This window comes from Saprolegnia parasitica, assembly GCF_000151545.1.
Source record: "Saprolegnia parasitica CBS 223.65 unplaced genomic scaffold supercont2.1, whole genome shotgun sequence".
Lineage (NCBI taxonomy): Eukaryota > Oomycota > Saprolegniomycetes > Saprolegniales > Saprolegniaceae > Saprolegnia > Saprolegnia parasitica.
In genome coordinates this window covers 180243-198334 of record NW_012156395.1, presented here as the reverse complement: position 1 = coordinate 198334, position 18092 = coordinate 180243, and the positions used below count along the sequence as shown (strand labels likewise).

The following is an 18092-nucleotide window of genomic DNA, read 5'->3' as shown; positions in this document are numbered from 1 at the left end:
ATGCTAGTCTTGGGTTCTGGTTGTTGTTGTTGTTGTGATGCAGAGGCTGCAAATTGCAAAGTGCGTTGAGCGCGCGCTGCTCGTGACTTGATACTGGGTGGCACTTTCTCGAACGCGCGCGTATCTTGGACTTTGTATGCGTCGCTCCGAATGGAATTTCTGGAACACCGAGTGTCTTGATGTTTGTATGCTTTGGTCGCGTTATCCGGATGCGGCCGTTGCCACTTGATAATTGGATGATTCTTCGACGACTTTCGCGAAATGACGAGCGTATGATTGGGACGTGTGACCTCGCAAGCACTTTGCCGTGTAGAAGGTACCCGTGGGCGACGCTTCCTTCTAAACATGCATGTCTGTGTACGTGACATGCTTGCTCTACGCTGTGTAAAGTGTGCCGGTTTAGTGGTATGTGGCACAGCTCCGAGACGAACGCAAATCTTCTACTAGTAGACAAGAAACACCTTGATTTGCATATACAATGTCAGCAGCTTTAGCTCGAAAGGACGCCAATTTTTTGCGGGTTGGCGTGCCGGAACTTGAGGAGCGCGGGCGCGGCGGGCACGACGAGCCACTTCTTGATGTCCGAGGATGAATCCGACATGGACGCGCGGTCCATCGACGACGAGTAGTCCTTCCAGAGCTTCGAGTCGCGGAGGACGGGCATCACTTGGTTGCCAGGAATGATCGAGAGCACCGAGAGGAAGCGCGCGATCGGCGCCTTGGTGCTGCCCGCAATCGCATCGGGCGCCGCGAGCAAGTTGAGGAGCGCCGTGACCATCGGGCCCATGCTGTTGCCCTTGGCGAACGCGATCGAGAGGTTCGTGTGGCGCTTCAAAACCGTCGTGTGCATGTTGAGGAGCAGCTCGACGTCGTTGTGGTTGTTGCCCGACGTCAGCTGCGGCAGCACGTGCGTGAGCGCCGCGGCGTCCATGCCGCTCACGAGCTTGTCGATGCAGGTCGGCACGAGGCAGAGGTTCCCGAGCACTTGGAGCGTCACGCGCGCCAGCATGCCCTCGTCCGACTCCTTGCGCTTCGGGAGGTGCGTGTACACGAGTGAGAAAAGGCTCTTGACGTACATGGGCACCTTCTCCACGATGCGCTCGATGCACTTGGGCGAAAACATGGCGATCTGGAGGCACTCCATGATACGGAGCTGGAAAAACGCCGCCTTGGGCGACGAGAAGCGCAGCATCGTGTCGTCGTGGTCGAGGCCAGCAAAGAGCGTCACGATCCCGTCAACCTCGACCAGTTGCACGTCCATCTCGGGTGTGTGCTGGAGCATGTGACGCACGGCCGTCACGACCGGGAGCATGCGGTCGTTCAGCACCGCGTCGAGGATCTCGGGCCGCGCGCGAACACCGGCAATATCATGCGAGAGCGCACTCAGGAGGTTGGCCATGACGCGCTTGCGGATCTCGGTCTGGTCCGTCACGTGCACCGAGTTCTTCTCGCTGCCCATGGAGCCGCCCGTCGAAATGAGCGCGTGGATGCCGGCCTCGGGGTACGCGTTGTAAAAGTTGACGTAAATGTCGGCGACGCGCAACTCCGACTTTTGTGCCTCGTACATAAAGTGCACGGGCAGCTCCATCTCGCGCGCCGACGCATGCGCTTGGGCCGCGAGGGCGAGGAGCTCCGAGCGCATCGACGCTGTCCACATCATGTGCGGCTTCTTGACGTCGTCGGCCACGACCTGCAAGAACATGTCGGCGTCCGTCGAGCACAAGAGGAGGTCGATGAGCGGGCGCGTAAACACGAGCTCGATCGTGCGCTGGACGCGGCCGCGCGACGGGCTCGCGGCGTCTTGGCGCAAGAGACGCTTGAGCGCCTCGGCCGCCTCGCGTCGCACAGCCTCGCGGCCGTGCTTTTGGCAAATGAGCTCCGCGAGGTACCAGAGCACACCGTTCTGCGCGAGCCACTCGACGAGCATGTCCGACTTGGAGGCCGAGCTCGCGAGTGCCATGTTCTGGACAACAAGAAGCGCCGAAAGCGTCAGCTCGGTCGGTGCGTCAAACGTCAAGTACGGCGTTACGCACGGCAGCAAGTTGAACGACGACGAGACCGCGAGCGCATCGCGGCCGACGGGGCTCTTGAGCACCAGCTCAAATGTCTCGAGCAAGCACTTGGTCACAGTCGCGTCCTTGTGCTCGTGGGCCGTCGAGAGCGCACCGTGGAGGACACGGATGCCCGAAACCACGGACGTGTCCTTCAAGAGCGCGACCACCTCCTTGCTCTTGTACAAGGTCGGAAGCACCAAGCAGAGGTTCGTAAACGCCTTCCAGCCGGCCACGTCCTGCGGCATGGCCGTCTCCGTGCACTTCTTGAGTGCCATCAGCAGCGTCGACACGTTGATCGTCTCGTGGATCGACGCGGCGAGCGTCGACGCCCAAAAGCGGCGGAAGAGGAGGCCGATCGCGTCAAAGATGAGGCCAAGGTCTTCAAAGCTCGGCTTGCTCGCGAGGCTCGAGGGGTACACGTACGCATGCACCGACTCGAGGAGCGCGCGGAGAAAGGCCGGCACGTCGTTGATCGGCCAGTTGGGGAACTTTTCCTCGTTGAGCAAGTTGTGCAGGTAGTACTGGTACACTTGGAGCATGTAGACCTCTTCCGGGTACGTGATGAGCGGCGTTGCCACGTCGTCTTCGTTGGACGTGAGCACAAACACGCCGTTGATCAAGTGGTTGGCGACAAACTCGCGCACTTGGCTCGTCATGTGCGACCGCATGGCGTCGTTCCACATCGTCTCCGGGTCGTTTGACGTGCCGAAAAAGACGCTCGCAAACTTGGCCGCGCCGTGGCGCACGAGCTGCGCAATGAGCGACACTGGAAGGATCTTGACGAGCCAGCTCTTGAGGCAGCGCTCCGTGAGCGAATCGTCGGCGACCGGCGACTCTTTCAACAGCGCGGCGACGGCTTCGGGCGTCATGTGCACGCGGCGCTGGCGCAAGTGGATCTTCTCGAGGAACGTTGCGGCCCACACCATCTCCTCTTCGTTGCGCGCGTTCAAAATGAGGTAGTAAAAGAGCCCGGTCGCGTGAAGCGACGGCACCATCGACGCGTTGTTCTGCACAAGGAGGTGCAGGAGGTGCAGCACCTGGCGGTACACGCTGCGGTTCGGGTACGCCAGCAGCGTGACGAGGAACTTGAGGTGGCGGTCCTGCGCGAGGCACTGCTTGATGGCGCTGATGGGACCCACCGCCGCGCCCGGCGCGCCGTCGTCACCGACAAAGTACTCGGTCTTGACGAGCTCCTCGCCGCGCGACGTCTGGCTGTGCACGAGCTTGAGCAGCACGAGGAGACACGTCTGCACGATGCTTTCAGCCTCGGGCTGGTCCACGAGCGGCTGCACCTCCTTGAGCAGCGAGAGCACGAGCTCGACGTTGCGCGGCTCGTAGAGGAAGCGCGCGACGTTCACTGCGTTCGAGAGCACGCGCTCCGCAAAGAGCATGACGTGGCCGCGGACAGTGAGCGGCCACGCCGACGCGTCCATCGTCGTTGCGAGCAGCGGGTTCAAAAACACGAGCGACGGCAGCATCGGTGCGTACTTGTTGTAGAGCTGCGTCATGACCTTGAGGCAGAGCAGCCGCACGCGGTCGTCCGACGACGACGCGACGAGGCGGAAGTACAAGAGCGTCATGAACGGCTCGGGGTCCACAATCTCGTCAGCCAAGTCGGTCGCGAGGAGGTACTCGAGGTAATACGCGCCGACGCGCACCTCGTCCGCCGTGACCTTGTAATCGACTTGGAACTCGTTCGCGTTCCAGTTGAGGAACCACACGGGCTTCATCGCGACGCGGCTCAACGCGTCCTTGTCGGCGTGGTCGGCGTGGCCGTGCTCGTCCGCCGCCTTTTCATCGGCCGCCTCGTCTTGGGCCTCGGGCAGCGGCGTCGTCGAGTCGAGCTGCGAAAACATGGACGGGAACTGCGCCGAGAGCAGCGACGGCTCGCGACGCACGCCGTCAAGCGCGCGGTCGATCGGCGTCTCGGTGCGCTCGTTCGGATTGACGAGCACGAAATAATAGTTCTTGAGACGGTTGATGTCGAGCGCCGAAATCTCGGCCATGAGGCGCTCTTGGAGCTCCGTGAGGCACGCGCTGTTCCACTTGAGGTCCTTTTGCGTCATCTCGGTGCGAATCTTGTCGAAAAAGTCGGGGTACAAGACCACGTTCTTGGTCGCGCGCACAACTTCAAAACGGGACGTGACGCCCGCGTGGGCCTTCTCGCTCGCATTCTTCTCGTCGTAGTTGAGGAGCGACCGCGCCGAGGCCGTCGGGTCGGTGGGACTACTGGCCGGCGCCGCGCGCGCCGCAAGGTCCGGCACGCTCGAGAGCGGCACCGCACTGGACGACGACGCGCTCACCGCACTCGGGAGGTGGCGGCCAAACTCGTCAAACGACATCTTCTCGGCCGGCACGTCGCCGAGCAGCGCAAACGGAAACACGTTGCGAATGAGGTTGGACGACCGCGGGTTTTCGTGCGTGAGGAGCGCGAGGAGCTGGCTCGAGATGCGGCGCTGGCTCTGGTCGTGGCCCGAAACGCTCAAGTACAGCTGCCACAGCAGCGCGCCCTGAACGCGCGCAAAGTCCTGGATCGACTCGACAAGCTCCGACGGCTGTTCGAGCACATGGACCTTGACAAGGGTCGACGAGTACTTGGTGATCGCAAACGAGAGCGACCGGTTCATCGCAAAGAGCGTGTAGTGGCTGCCAAACGACTCAATGTTCATGGCCCGCAGCAAGTTGCTAAACACAACGTCCGGTGTCGCCTTCTTCCCCGACGACATGCACGCCTCGAGCGTACGGAGCATGCTCGAGAGCACGAGGTAGTCGGCGCCGAGCAAATCCAGCGAGAGCACGCGGTTCATGGCCTTGTTGGGCACGAGCGCATCCGCATACATGTTGGTGTGCTGGGCCTGCGGGTCAAAAATGCGCTGCACAAAGAGCGCACAGCGCTTCTCCGAGAAGAAAACGTTCTTGCGGTTCGCCAGCTCCATCTTGATGGCGGTCCGGTCCCCCGAGTAGTTGACGACCATGGCCTGGACGACGCCCGCGGCCGCAAACGCGACTTCAGCGACCGGCGAGTAGAGAAACTCCATGACGATGCCAATGTACTTGCGGTAGTCCTTGCGCAGCATCTCGGTGAAGCCCGACGTCGTGTGGAGAAGGCGCTGGATCGCCAGCAGCAGCGCCGTCTGCAGCATCGGGCTCGGGATCGCCGCGTGCGAGTTGACGGACGGGTCCTTGATCTTGAGCACAATGTAGCCTTTGAGCGACTCGAGCACCTTGAGAAGCGCGCCGAGGGGCCGCGCAACGCTCTTCGTGGGCGTGAGACCGCCGACCGGGATGTTCTTGTTGAACTGCTCCAAGACGCGGAAGAGCTCATCAAACCACTGCTGCGTATCGTGCGTCGCCTTCCACGACACGTGCAGCTTCTTGAGCAGATGGTCTTCCCACTCGGACGCGACGTCGCCTTGGCTCCAGAGGCCGACCTTGCAGCCAAGCGGCGTCTCCTCCGTCGACCAGCTCACGTGCTTGTGGTTCTTGTGGATCATCTCAAAGAGGTTGCTCAAAAAGAGGTTGCGCGTCGCCGTCGCCGTCAGAATCGTGGTCGAGCCCGCCGACTTGAACGCGGTCGACGTCCGGAACGTCGGGTCCATGACGACCGCCTGAAGCTCCTTGAGCCGCGCGGCCTCGACGACTTTTTCGAGGCCGAGACCAATGTGCGCCGAGCGCACCGAGACGGCGCCAGGCAGCGCAATGTACCGGCGCGTGCGACCGTTCTTGAACTCGAGCGCAAAGTGGTCGCCGCCGCCAAGCTCCTCCGTGTACATGACAACGTTAAAGATGTCGGCCATCTCGCACTTGAACGTCGTGCGGCGCGTGACCGGGTCGCGCTCGAGGATCTGCGTGCGCGTGAGCGCGAGATGCACCGTCTTCTGCGACGCGGCCGACGCCTTGGAGAGCTTGAGCACCGGCATCTCAAAGGTCACGGGCGCGGGCTCGTCCGAGAGGTACACGAGCGCGTCGTACTCGCTCGCGTCGCTCACCTCTTGCGTCAGGAGCGGCTCCTTGACGATCGTGCGAAGGTTGTTGACGAGGACGCCAATAAATGCTTCGCGCTCCTCGCAGCTGTACCGGTACGCCGCCACGCGGGCCTTGCTTGCTGGTAGTACAAGATGAGGCTGTGCGGGTCCGACCGGAGCTTATGAATCTTGACAATGTTGGTGAGCAAGATCGACGAGACCGACTTCTTCGTCTTGAGGTCGAGGCGATCGATGGACGCGCGACGGACCTCGAGCAGCACCGGAATGTCGACAGGGTTGGCGCTCGAGCCCTTGGACTTGGACCGCTTCTTCATGAGGTACGTCGGGTTCTGGAAGAGCGTTGTCGCCTGGTCGGCACGCTCGCGGTAGTACAGCTGGTAGTACGCCGAGAGGAAGTGGTTCTTGGTATCCATGTCGCGGCAGACGTACGTGTCCTTCTGGCCCTTGACGTTGATCGTGAGCGACGTCGCGTCGCTGGACGTGACCTCGGTGATGTCGGCGTACGCGATCGTCTCGAGCGTCGCTTCCGAGGCCGGGTCGAGCACAAAGAGGTTCATCGGGCTAAGCACGAGGAGCTTTGACTTGGACGTCATGCCCCACATGCCGGGCTTCATGACGAAGAAGCGCAGCGCGTAAATCATGCCCGAGAGGCGGTTCGCAGGGATGTCGAGATCCACAACCACCTTGTCCTTATCGGCCATGTCCTTGAGCTCCTTGTCCGTCCATGGCACGTAGCCGCAGTGGAGCTTGACGACGTCCGGGTGGGCGAGGCCCTGGGCGTAGGCCGCAAGCTCGTCGCCGTCGCCTTCCGTCTCGCTCTCGGACGCCAAGTGCGAGCGCTGGCGGAGGAAGTGCGTCGCGGCCACGGTCACGGGCTCATCGTCGACGGCTGCGTCGTCGGCCGCAACGACGACGCCGGAGCTCGTATGCTCTTCGTCGTCTGAGACGTCGTCGTCGTCATCGTCGTCGTCGTCGTCCGAGTAGGACTCGACCGAGTCTGCGGAGCCGGCGCTTGACGCCATGGACGTCGGGGGCTGCTCCTCCTCATGCGTCCGCTGCTCCCGGTCGGCCATCTTGCGGTCGGGGGCAAAGTCAAGAATGACAGGGCCGGCGTGTATTTTAATGCGTGCGAAGTGACTGCACGTGCTTGGTCGCGAGCATACAAACACCGAGATGATCAACCCGACGCATGCAAAAAAGAACGAGTTGAATCTTTTTTATTTGTCGATGAACCCTGATCATGTCGGTTGTTTGTGACGGCGTTCTCTGCGCCGTCTGCATGGAGACGACAACGAGTTGAGTGGTAGATAAGCGCTCGCTTTACAGTTCCTGCTCGTATGCATGCAGTCGCGACGCTAGCAGAACGAGGAGGCAGGAAACAACGCCCCGTGGCAGCGGCCGGGTTCACGGAGGCGCGGCTGACTGGCATGGGTGATAGGCGGACTTTGGATTTTTTCAATAATTTGAACGTTGGTGCGCCTGTCGACGCAGGCTGCAGCGAACGCATGAAGCGACCAGCCTTGTGGGCGAGGTGCACAGCTCTGGGGTCATGTTGCTGTTCGTGCGAGGTGAGAGGTGCTGCAGGAGGCGAGCACGTGCGGCGTGGAGGTGCCATCGAAGACGTGTCGCTGGAAAAGTGATCGCACGCACCGACGTGACGGTTCGTTTGGTGACGAACTAACGTTAGTGTGTTTTCTGGCTGCACTCATCTCATCGCAGCGTATCGACACCCCAAAGTATCAATCGACGGCGAGATACCCGCAGGACGTACTATTATAGTACCGGTACGGCGGTGCTTTGTAAGTTTGCCCTCGGTGTGTACGAGAGCTTCAAGTCATGCAGCGTCATACGGTAGAGAATTGCATAGAGCCACATCGTATTGCTCACGCCACGTTTGCCATGCAAGATCGTGACATGACCGCGTGCTGAGCAGCAATACTGGTGGGATGACTACCGGCCTTGATAGTACTACACCTGGCACACAGCTATCAACTCGGTAGCAAAGGCTCACTCCACACGTAGCTGGAAAAGATGTTGTCAAAGAGCACTCGCATGCCTGCGGCGGCAAGCGTTGCACGGTTGACGAGGTTGCGGTGCGTTGCCATTTCGGTTTAATTAAAGCATTAAGCTCACGAGGTAGCGATTTGATTATTCTGGGTCGATAGCTCGGCGCGATAGTATGATCAACTTGTCATGCGTAGGATGACCCCAAAAGCCAGGCTGCCAGAAGCCAATACACACGAACGTTTCATCTCCTGTTGCTCGGGCTTGGAGCGTGCGGTGTTTGAACGCCCTTTAGACTTAGTCGGAATGCCAGTCGACTTGGAGAAAACACACACATCTGGTAGCTCACATGCATGCAATGCCGTTAGAATTGCCCCAACACGGGACGTGCATCGTTCACATGCAACCCATGGCGCGCCACGTTGTGAAACTGTCAATCAATCCCTTTCAATGTGGCATGTGCCGCATTGAGTAGTACCTCAAGGTCGCGGCATGGTATGTCTTTTGAAAGGTTCTGGGACAAACTCCCTGGAAATACAGCCCAATGTCACTATATTTTGGCTTTGCCGTCCTTTTTACCCTGGGTTTAAGGGCAAGATCTCTATCGTCGAAGTCACACCTACGCTGCTGATTGGTAGCTGGCAATCCATTGGTTTGGCGTCGTTGCTACCGTTGAGCAACACATCTCGATTGGCATGCTCTCCCGCCAAGTCTCCTCGCTCCTTGCGCTGGCCGTGCGCCGGCAGTCGCGCTCGCTCGCGCGGCTCTCGCTCACGCACACCAGTGCCATGCGCTTCCACTCGTCCATCCCGAGCATGGCCATGGCCGACGAGACGCCTGCTGCGCGCGATCTTTTCGCCGACGAGATCGTCGACGACGCCGCGCCGACTTCGGGCTTTATCGACCAAAAGCCGATTGCGGACTTTGGTCTCTCGCCGCGCCTCCTGCACAACCTTGAAGACGCTGGCATTACGCACCTCTTCCCGGTGCAGGTCGAGTCGTTCTCGACGATGATGGACGGCAAGGACATTATGGGCCGCTCCAAGACGGGCTCGGGCAAGACGCTCGCATTTGCTCTTCCGATTGCCGAGCGCCTCATGGCCGACGCCTCGCGCCGCATGAAGAACCCGCGCGCGATCGTGATGCTGCCGACGCGCGAGCTTGCGCAGCAGGTCGAGCAGGAGTTCCGCCGCATTGCGCCGCAGCTCCGCACGTGCCTCGTGGTCGGCGGTGTCTCGTACACGGTGCAGGAGAACCAGCTCCAGCGCGGTATCGACATCCTCGTCGGCACGCCGGGTCGCGTCATGGACATGATGAACAAGGGCGCGCTCGACCTCTCGGAGGTCCAGATTGGCGTCCTCGACGAAGCCGATATGATGCTCAAGTTTGGCTTCCAGGAAGAAGTCGAGGCGATTCTCGGCGCGATGCCCGAGGAGAAGCAGTGCGTCATGTGGTCGGCGACGGTCCCCAAGTGGGTCCTCTCGCTCTCGCGCAAGTACCTCAAGGACCCCGTCTCGATCGATCTCGTGGGCGACGACGACTCGAAGCTGCCGTCGACCGTCTCGCACAAGGCGATCGTCGTCACGCGCGACACGAAGGACCACGTGCTCGAGTCGGTCCTGCACCTCTACGCGAACGGCGGCCAGGCGCTCATCTTTACCGAGACCAAGCAGGAGGCCGACGAGCTCGTCGCGTTCCTTAGCACCAAGACCAAGGGCGCGCGCGTGCTCCACGGCGACCTCTCGCAGAACCTCCGCACGGCCACGATGAAGGGTTTCCGCAACGGCGACATTCGTACGCTCATCTGCACGGACATTGCCGCGCGCGGCCTCGACATTGCCAGCGTCGACCTCGTCATCCAGTACCGCCTCTCGAACGACAAGGAGGCATTTGTGCACCGCGCCGGCCGCACGGGTCGCGCCGGCCGCTCGGGCGTCAACGTGGTTCTTTTCGAACCCCGCGACTTGCGCGATCTTCAGGACCTCCAGAAGGCCTTTGGTGTCGACTTTAACCATGTCTCGGCGCCCAAGCCCGACGCGCTCCTTGCGCATGCGATGACGAACGTCCAGACCAAGATCGACGACGTGCACCCGGACTCGCGCTCGGCTTTTGACGCGGCAGCCCGCGCGCTCTTCACGACCGAGGAAGACGGCATCCAAGCGCTCAGCGCGGCGCTCGCGCTCATTGCCGGCTTTGAGTCGCGCGGCCCGACCGTCTACTCGATGCTCACGGGCCAGGCCCAGTACCAGACGGTGCAGGTCGAGGCCGATCGTACGTGGAACGCCGACGCGATCTCCCGCTGGCTCGCCGACTCCAAGGTGAATGTGAGCTTCAACCGCATCCACAAGGGCACGCACAACATGTTCTACCTCGATATTCCGGCCAAGCAGGTCGCCAAGGTGCTCGCTCGCGCCGAAGAAGAAGGCGTCGCGCTCTCTGTGGTCGACGAACTCGAAAAGATCACGATGCCCGGCACGATGAGCCGCGGCTCGGACCGCTTTGGCGGCAACAGCCGCTTTGGCGGTGGTAACAGCCGCTTTGGCAACGGCGGTGGCCGCGGCAACAACAGCTATGGCGACCGTCGCTCGAGCTCGCCGGCGCGCAGCAACGACCGCCGCAGCAACTACAACGCGCCGCGCTTCGACTCTGGTTTCTCGAACGACCGCCGCCGCAGCAACGGTAGCAACGATCGCAACAGCAACCGCAGTAGCAGCGGGGACCGTCGCGGCCAGTCGTGGAGCTTTGAAAAGACCAACAAGTGGTTGTAAGCACGCAACACTCCACCCAGAAACGATAGAGAAACAGCCACTGTGTAATTAATTTCCAACTTAGTAGACCATTTGTTAAATTGCGCTCTTCACAAAGATCTCCGGTCATGTGGCCGACTCCGACGCAGGAACAAGATCTGCACAAATCAGATTTCTTGGATTCCACCGAAGCTTCCGCGGTAGTGTATGTCGTCGCCGACGCTGGCTTCGACGGCTACTCAAAGGTGTACCGCGCCCTCTTCATGCAAAATTTGCATAACGGTACCGCTACAGCGGCGCAATCTCTGATGCATGCGCCGAGAGATTCGGTCGCTTTATGCACGCAACGAAATTCGCTTGGTGAAAAGTCGTGCTCTGTTCGGCACAGCACGAGTACCACGACCAGCGTGGGCGTGAAGAGGCCAGCAGACACTGCTGGCCTCTGGCCTTGCAACTTCAGCAAGTGGTCAGAAATCGAAGGCCACGCAATTGCACTTTGAGCGAGACACGTCGTGACGAATCCTCCCATTATTGCGCAAGGTGGACGGGATGAAGTAAGAGTGGGCTCTATATATTACACTAACGACACAAGAATGGACTTCTTCTCACAGGATGAGGCGCTTGGACGTAAACGGCACGGGCGTCGAGCCCGACCGCGTCCGTGCCGAGGCGGGTGACGTGCCCGTCGTCGTCGTCGACTCGGTGCGCTGGGGACCGTACGCGAGGAGTGTCGGCACGGCGAGGAACTTTCGCAGCGCCGAGTGCACCACCTTTTGGTTGGCGCGGCAGAGCAGCGGATGCGACTGTGCGAGATCAATGAGGTCCCGGAGAAAGTTGGAAAGGTCGGTGGCTCGGACGTCCGGGCGGCGGTCGCGACGGAACCATGCTTTCGCGGGAAAGTGGCAGGCCTTGAGGTTGCTCAAGAAACCTGCGCACGTCTTGTCGGTGCAGTGGCAGTAGTAGGACATGTCCTTGAGGAAGAGCCGTCGTAGCTGGTGCACGTCGCGGTACCGCCGCAAGATCACGATCGCGTCACCAGTGCGCGCGTCGCAGACCTCGACCATGTAGTAGACAACGCCGGCCTCGACGACGTAGTCCATAATGTGCACCGAGAGGTCTTGGAGGTTCACGGCGAAGCGCTTGTCCTGCAGCGGCGTCGGGAGCACTTCCAAGATGACCATGATGGTGGCTGTGAGCAAAATCAAAACTGCAACGTCAGCCGCAATCTCGCCGGCCACTTTCTTGCCGGATACCATTTCGCTCCTGAAGCAAGTCCAGTTGCATGGAAACGAGGCGACCGTCAAGAGTTGTCGCCACACGTTCTGGGGCCAGCACCACACGCCGCCGCGCCGCCGGAGACGACGCTTGGAAGCAGCGTGGGATATGCAGACCGTTGCCGCGCCATTCTCTGCGCATACCAAGCATTCTCTACCGCGACGACGGCAACGGCAAGTGCAACAGAGTCGAAGCGCCCGAGATCTTTTGCGAAAACGTATTGCTGGTCTGTAAACACGAAGAGAAGATGAGGTGATTCTTACGTCCGACGACACTGGAAATATACTAGATACGACTACAGATCGGTCCGCGCGCTCTGCAGTTCCGAGTGGACGTCGCTGGCATTCGCATAGCTCGTGATTTGGCGTGAAAAGATGTCCTGGAAGGGACCCATGAGGCGCTCAAACGTCGCCACGTCCATCGACAAGCACGTGACGTCGGTCGCCGCGACGACGCTCACCGCCCGCTTCGACTTTTCCGTGAGTGCCTACAATTTTCCCAATACAAACGACGTCGGCGGGCCGGATATGTACCTTCTCGCCAAAGTAGCCGCAGGGCCCGACCGAGCCAACGACCGAGCTCTTGCCATCGTCGTCCGTGTACACAAAATTGCACTCGCCATCCATGAGGATGTAGAAATGGAACGCATTGTAGTCCTCGTCGCCTTGATGGATGATGGTGTCGCCGGCGCGGTACGCGGCAGGCTGGAGCGCGTCTGCGATGACCGACACCTCGGCGTTCGTCAAGTGCGACATGAGCTCCATGCCCACGAGCAGTGACTCATATTTCTAGCGACGTGGCGTTGGTGACGCGCTGGGTGCATAGAAGGAAGAATGTCCTACCTGCGATCGCAACTTGCTCGCTGTGACGATGATACGACGAAAGGTATCGCGGTCCAGTGCCCAAAGAACGGCGTCCGTTGTCGCAACGACCGTGGCCGCGCGCGGGCTGTTGTACATAAGAGCCAGCTCGCCAAACGTGTTGCCTTTCGTGTAGTGGAAGACGGGCGCTTCTGGGCTCTTGTGCGTATAGACATCAAATTCGCCCTCGTCAACAACGTAGAAGAAGTCGCCTTCGTCGCCCTGCGCATCGTTCGTCGCATATGAGCCTCGATATAGTTCAGTAGTACCTGCTTGATGACAGCGTCGCCAAGGCGCACGACCTTCTCCTCCATGGCGCTGATGACGTCGCGCTGCTGGTCCGTGTCGAGCGAATTGAACATGAAATTGCCAGCGACCGCCCGCTTGATGCGCTCAATGGCGTCGTCGGACTTCGGTACAAACTTCTTCGAGCTGGTCTTCGCATCCTGGAGACTTCCCGAGCTATCGAGTGGTAAGATACGTCGTCCATCGACCGCAAATGGGCGTACCTGACCGACGGCCGACGCCCGCGGCTCTGCGCCATGGCCCGCCGCTTCCTCTCTTCTGGGTCTTCCTCGGTAGCGAAGGTCGCGACCGGCGGCGCCGCTGGCTTGGCAGGAACCTTCATCGGGGCCGACGGGAAGCAGCAGCAAAGCAAGCGCCAGCACTCCATGGCACGATCGTCGCTAAATCCAAAGTACGTTTCGGCGGCCACCCGACGATCTTCCGCCGGTTTAGTGATTGGCCAAAAGTCAAGTCAACCGTCAATTTCCGTCCAAAGCTATGACCAATCACAGAGCCCGAATAGCACAAATCGCCCACTCATGAGGAAGCACCACCGTTTCTTTGACTCGGAAGACACCCCAATGACTTGGTGACCAAGACACTGGACGCAGACAGCCTACTGCGATGGGCAGTCGGTCGCTCGTCTTCATCGTAGTATGCGTCACGAATGACGATAGTCCTCCAAGCCGAAGTCCAAATGCGTAATGGCTATTGACGACGCGGCATATTGGACTATGCCATATTTGTGCTGGAAATACGACACGAAAAGGACACTAATGCGCTGTATCCAAAACAGCCATTTCATATCAAAAGTTCCTCCACCGCACCCTCCACCCCGAGCAATTTCCGACGTGATCGACGCAAATGGCACGAGGCGACGGTACTTTTCAGTACCACGGACTATTTTCCACTTTATTGCTGGAGTAGGAGGGGTATCACGGTCGATGACCGTGACACAAGCAAAGAGTGGCAGCAAGGCGGCTTACTCGTACTAGGAGCCAGTAGTAGCTAGGGATACTGTCTGCACGCCTCGTCATCAAGGTCTATCGGCTCTGTTCGTTACTAGCTAGATGGCTGCGCACGCGGCGCAGTCGTGCTATGCCGGTCTCAACTTCCAGCCACCTAGCAGACCACGAAAACTCGATTGCACATGTCAAAGTTATAGCTTTTCTTTAGCAACTACCAAAGTTATAATCTTCAATGGTTAGCTACGCATTCCTTGGTCTGACTCTACTTGGAGTATTGCAAGAGCGTCCACTGCTGGTTGGGTTGTTGGGCGTGCACTCCCACACTTGCGCATGCGCGTCGGCGTACGTCGGGTCGGCGTCCAAGCAAATGTTGCTGTGCGTCGCGTGCTTGACGACGTTGTTGGCGATGGTCCACTTTTGGTTGCCGTTGTTGCTGTCACACGCGTACATATGGAGCTTGAACTGGCCGTTGCCGTCCTTGTACACGTCGAGGCATTGGCCGTTTGACGCGCTCTTGAGGAGACCGTTGCCCCACTCGAAGATGTCGTTAAAGTCGTGGCCACCCGGGTTGAGGTACAAGTCACCGTTGTACTCGAGGAGGTTCTTGCCCGTCGCAGCGCGGAGCTGGACGTAGTTCTTGGGCACACGGTCGCACGCGTCAAACCACTGGTTGGTTTCAGACACGCCAGAGCACGGCGCGACGCCGACGGCAGCGCCCGGGTGACCGAGGTCCGCCTGGAGGCACACGCCGTGCACTGCATGCTGCACCTTGTGGTTGGCGATGGTCCACTTCTGGTTGGTGTTCTTGCTATCGCACGCGTACGTGTGAAGCTTGAACTGGTTGTTGTCCTTGTAGACGTCGAGGCATTGGCCGTTGCTCTTGGCGACGATGGCCTTGGTCTCGTTGTTGTACGCAAACTGCTCGTTGGCGTTGTTCTGGACCGTATTGGCGTAGAGCAAGCCATAGCCCTCCGAGACGGCGAGGCGGTTTGGCGTGCACAACGTTCTGGTCTGCTCCGCGGGGCACGCGAGGTCCTTGGACGGGTTGACGCTCCAGCCCTTCCAGGCCCAGAAGATGCAGTCGGACGCCGGCGCGAGCGACTTGAGCTTGGCGCACCCAGCCCACGCGTTGCCACAGTACTTGTCGCGACCCGCGCCGTCCTTGATCGTCGGGACAAACGCCTTCAGGTCGTCGATGCCGGCGGACTTCTGGCACTCGGCGACCGCGTCCATGAGCTGCTGCGAGCACGTGTTCTGGAACTGGGCAAGCGACGACGTCGCGGCAAAGGCGACGAGACCGGCGGGCACAAAAAGCTTCATCGTGATGCGATTGAAAGAGAGGAAATTGGAAAATGAACCGTTGTGTCTTGCGTGTTTAAAGGCTGCACTTTTCACGACACAGGCAGCAACACCGAGGGCGGAATGGACCAAAAGGGGTAGGGCTGCATAGCTGTGGCGTGTGCAACCGTACGGTTGGCATACTCTTGCTAGGACGGCGCGTTGTTATCTGTATCATGTATAGTGTGGTGGGCTGTGATGGAGAAGACAGTCAGTAATACTAGTATTAGCTTCGGCTATACATGCTATTGTGCAGCGGAGTACTTTATCGGACGACGCACGTACGCACGTCGACGGCGCGCAGGCTACTATTGTAACAGGCACACGCTGCGGTAGCTACCGGGTGGGATTGCACATGTCTACAAATGGGACGGTTGGAATGGAACGAGAAAAATGCTTGAGATAGCCCGGCAAGCCGTCAGTAGAAAGGTCCTCGTAGCTATGGTCTACTTGAGCCTTTGGTGTATTGCATACCGTTACTAGTATTGTATACCTCTCTATTTCTTTGTGAACCGACCACTGCATCGCCAGCCGACGGACATGTTGGTGCGTTGCATCATCTCAGTCATCCACTTGCGACTCTAAACGCGCACTAGTTAGTACCAGTACGAGCGCCCGCCACGGTTTTCAATTTTGTGTGCACAACTTTGAGGGCGGAGTTCGATGGCGTATCTCATCGAGCTTTTTTCAGCTCATTCCATCATCCATTTCATCTGAATCTTCGTTGCCCGCGACCTGCACGAAGGTGGTGTAATTGATGCATATTTCTGTCGTACGAACTGCGCCGAAAAACCTCAACTACAAACCACATGGGTCTCCAAGCGGTCGTTTCAGACTAGCCAGATATTGAAGCTGACCCGGCGTGTAGCACGGACCATAGGTACTAACTGTAAATCAATCAATCGATCAATCAAACGTGTTCGTGTTGAATTCAAATGAGCAAAAATAAACTAGAAGACTTCGCATACGTAGTGCTACGCCTCAATGCGTGGGAGTTGGCTCAAGCACTTGGTCGTTGGGAGTGAGCTGCGCACGGAGAGATCCATCCCGTGGTGGACCCCACTCGCCGAGTGATAGCTCGCTCGAGGTCGTACGGCCAGAGGTACTAACGTTAGTATTAGAGCGCGGCTTGGCGTATGCTTTAGGCCGGCTTGGGCGGCGACACGAGAGAGCGTCGTCGGCAAGACCACGCCTAGGAGATTCGGGACCGCGTGGAGCTGCCCTACACGTTTTTGATGAAGTCGCATTCTACTAGGAAGCGGCGATGCGTCTCGTGCGTGGGGCAGAAGAGGCACGCTTGGTCGGCTCTGTCTGCGTAGCCAGTGCAAATGGGCACAGAGATTGGGGATTGACCGCGCGGAGCACCTCTTAGTAGATGGAGTCGGTATATTTGGGCAAGTTGACGTCGGGCAGTCGGAGCGCAGCTGCGGAGGCAACGAAAGCAGGGGCATCGTAAAGGTCGAAGCCGAAATGGCGGGTTGGGAGCTGTGGGTGCAACCTGAGCGGGGCCCATCGGCGGCGATCTTCGGCTGGTGCCAGCGTCTCATTCCATGATATCGGCGAGGCGAAATCACTGAATGCACCTGGCGCCTGTATATGGCGCGAAACGAGAACCGGGGAGCGCGCCCATCCTGTGAATCGAGTTTAGTGACATACAATGGTACTATAAAGCGCATGGTGGATATCGTGATTGACGTACTGCAGCAGCTTATGTGGGACGGCAATAGCGCGGAGCCCACCATGCACCTGTAGTTGAGTTGCAGTTTTTACTGGTGCCTGCGGCAATCATTTCCCGGAAAGCCGCCTATAAGACAGTAGCCTTGGACGATCTGGTTTTTCACGTACGTCTCTTTTTAGTGGCTGAATGAAGGCTCACATCTTCGCAAAGTCGACCCGGTCAGCTGATGACGCAGTGCCGTGTCGATTGTCGGTCCCGACGGGGGATTTCCGTAGTTGGTTCGCGAACTTCTGGTTCGCTTGCTCGGTACCAAATGCTGCCATTGGTGATATCGTCCTAATACTGCTGACAATACCATTAACGACAATTACCTGGTACTTAATTGCTTGATCCCAGTATATAGTGCAAGACGAGGCTCTTGTCATCATACACGTATATTTATTAAGAGGATGCGCTTGCTGATCCTTCTATCAATTTTCCACCGAGCACAAAAAGGCGCTTATGCCCACACACTAAATACACAGGCTGGACGAGCTCCTCGATCCTCGTCTAGCACAGGCGCCAGGTGCAAGCAGCGTGTTTTATCGACCTCGCCGAACAAGTTGCTGGGTCTGGGCAAATTACCTTTTCATGAGCTTGGAGACCCATGTGGTTTGTAGTTGAGGTTTTTCGGCGCAGTTCGTACGACAGAAATATGCATCAATTACACCACCTTCGTGCAGGTCGCGGGCAACGAAGATTCAGATGAAATGGATGATGGAATGAGCTGAAAAAAGCTCGATGAGATACGCCATCGAACTCCGCCCTCAAAGTTGTGCACACAAAATTGAAAACCGTGGCGGGCGCTCGTACTGGTACTAACTAGTGCGCGTTTAGAGTCGCAAGTGGATGACTGAG

General features: G+C 58.9%; 5 protein-coding genes across 5 annotated transcripts; 1 reads left to right on the top strand and 4 right to left on the bottom strand.

The window, feature by feature from the left end:
- Positions 1 to 490: 490 nt before the first annotated feature.
- Positions 491 to 7113, bottom strand: SPRG_00066 (hypothetical protein; the record flags this gene model as incomplete). Its single annotated transcript, XM_012338182.1, has 2 exons — positions 491 to 6125; positions 6170 to 7113. The coding sequence occupies 2 exons, from the start codon at positions 7111 to 7113 to the stop codon at positions 491 to 493; spliced, it is 6579 nt and encodes a 2192-aa protein (XP_012193572.1).
- A 1589-nt stretch (positions 7114 to 8702) lies between these two features.
- SPRG_00065 (hypothetical protein) lies at positions 8703 to 10898 on the top strand. The gene has a single exon (XM_012338181.1). The coding sequence runs from the start codon at positions 8740 to 8742 to the stop codon at positions 10810 to 10812; it is 2073 nt and encodes a 690-aa protein (XP_012193571.1). The 5' UTR covers positions 8703 to 8739; the 3' UTR covers positions 10813 to 10898.
- Positions 10899 to 11355: 457 nt separating this feature from the next.
- SPRG_00064 (hypothetical protein) lies at positions 11356 to 12047 on the bottom strand (the record flags this gene model as incomplete). The annotated part of the gene is made up of 1 exon (XM_012338180.1): positions 11356 to 12047. One exon carries the CDS (start codon positions 12045 to 12047, stop codon positions 11397 to 11399), a length of 651 nt encoding a protein of 216 aa, XP_012193570.1. The 3' UTR covers positions 11356 to 11396.
- Positions 12048 to 12289: 242 nt separating this feature from the next.
- On the bottom strand, positions 12290 to 13614 carry SPRG_00063 (hypothetical protein). The gene is made up of 5 exons (XM_012338179.1): positions 13436 to 13614; positions 13196 to 13388; positions 12909 to 13148; positions 12600 to 12854; positions 12290 to 12553 (listed from the first exon to the last, which is right to left on the bottom strand). The coding sequence occupies exons 1-5, from the start codon at positions 13597 to 13599 to the stop codon at positions 12362 to 12364; spliced, it is 1044 nt and encodes a 347-aa protein (XP_012193569.1). The 5' UTR covers positions 13600 to 13614; the 3' UTR covers positions 12290 to 12361.
- An 827-nt stretch (positions 13615 to 14441) lies between these two features.
- SPRG_00062 (hypothetical protein) lies at positions 14442 to 15499 on the bottom strand (the record flags this gene model as incomplete). Its single annotated transcript, XM_012338178.1, has 2 exons — positions 14442 to 14502; positions 14526 to 15499. The coding sequence occupies 2 exons, from the start codon at positions 15497 to 15499 to the stop codon at positions 14442 to 14444; spliced, it is 1035 nt and encodes a 344-aa protein (XP_012193568.1).
- Between the last annotated feature and the right edge of the window lie 2593 nt (positions 15500 to 18092).

What these genes read in the sequence shown, in the direction of transcription:
- SPRG_00065 (XM_012338181.1), top strand. Translation starts at nt 8,740, where the DNA reads ATGCTCTCCCGCCAAGTCTCCTCGCTCCTTGCGCTGGCCGTGCGCCGG.
- SPRG_00063 (XM_012338179.1), bottom strand. Translation starts at nt 13,599, where the DNA reads ATGGAGTGCTGGCGCTTGCTTTGCTGCTGCTTCCCGTCGGCCCCGATG. An exon ending in GGGCGTCGGCCGTCGGTCAG is followed by an intron (nt 13,389 to 13,435) that starts GTACGCCCATTT and finishes ACCACTCGATAG; the next exon opens with CTCGGGAAGTCTCCAGGATG. An exon ending in GCGGCTACTTTGGCGAGAAG is followed by an intron (nt 12,554 to 12,599) that starts GTACATATCCGG and finishes GGAAAATTGTAG; the next exon opens with GCACTCACGGAAAAGTCGAA.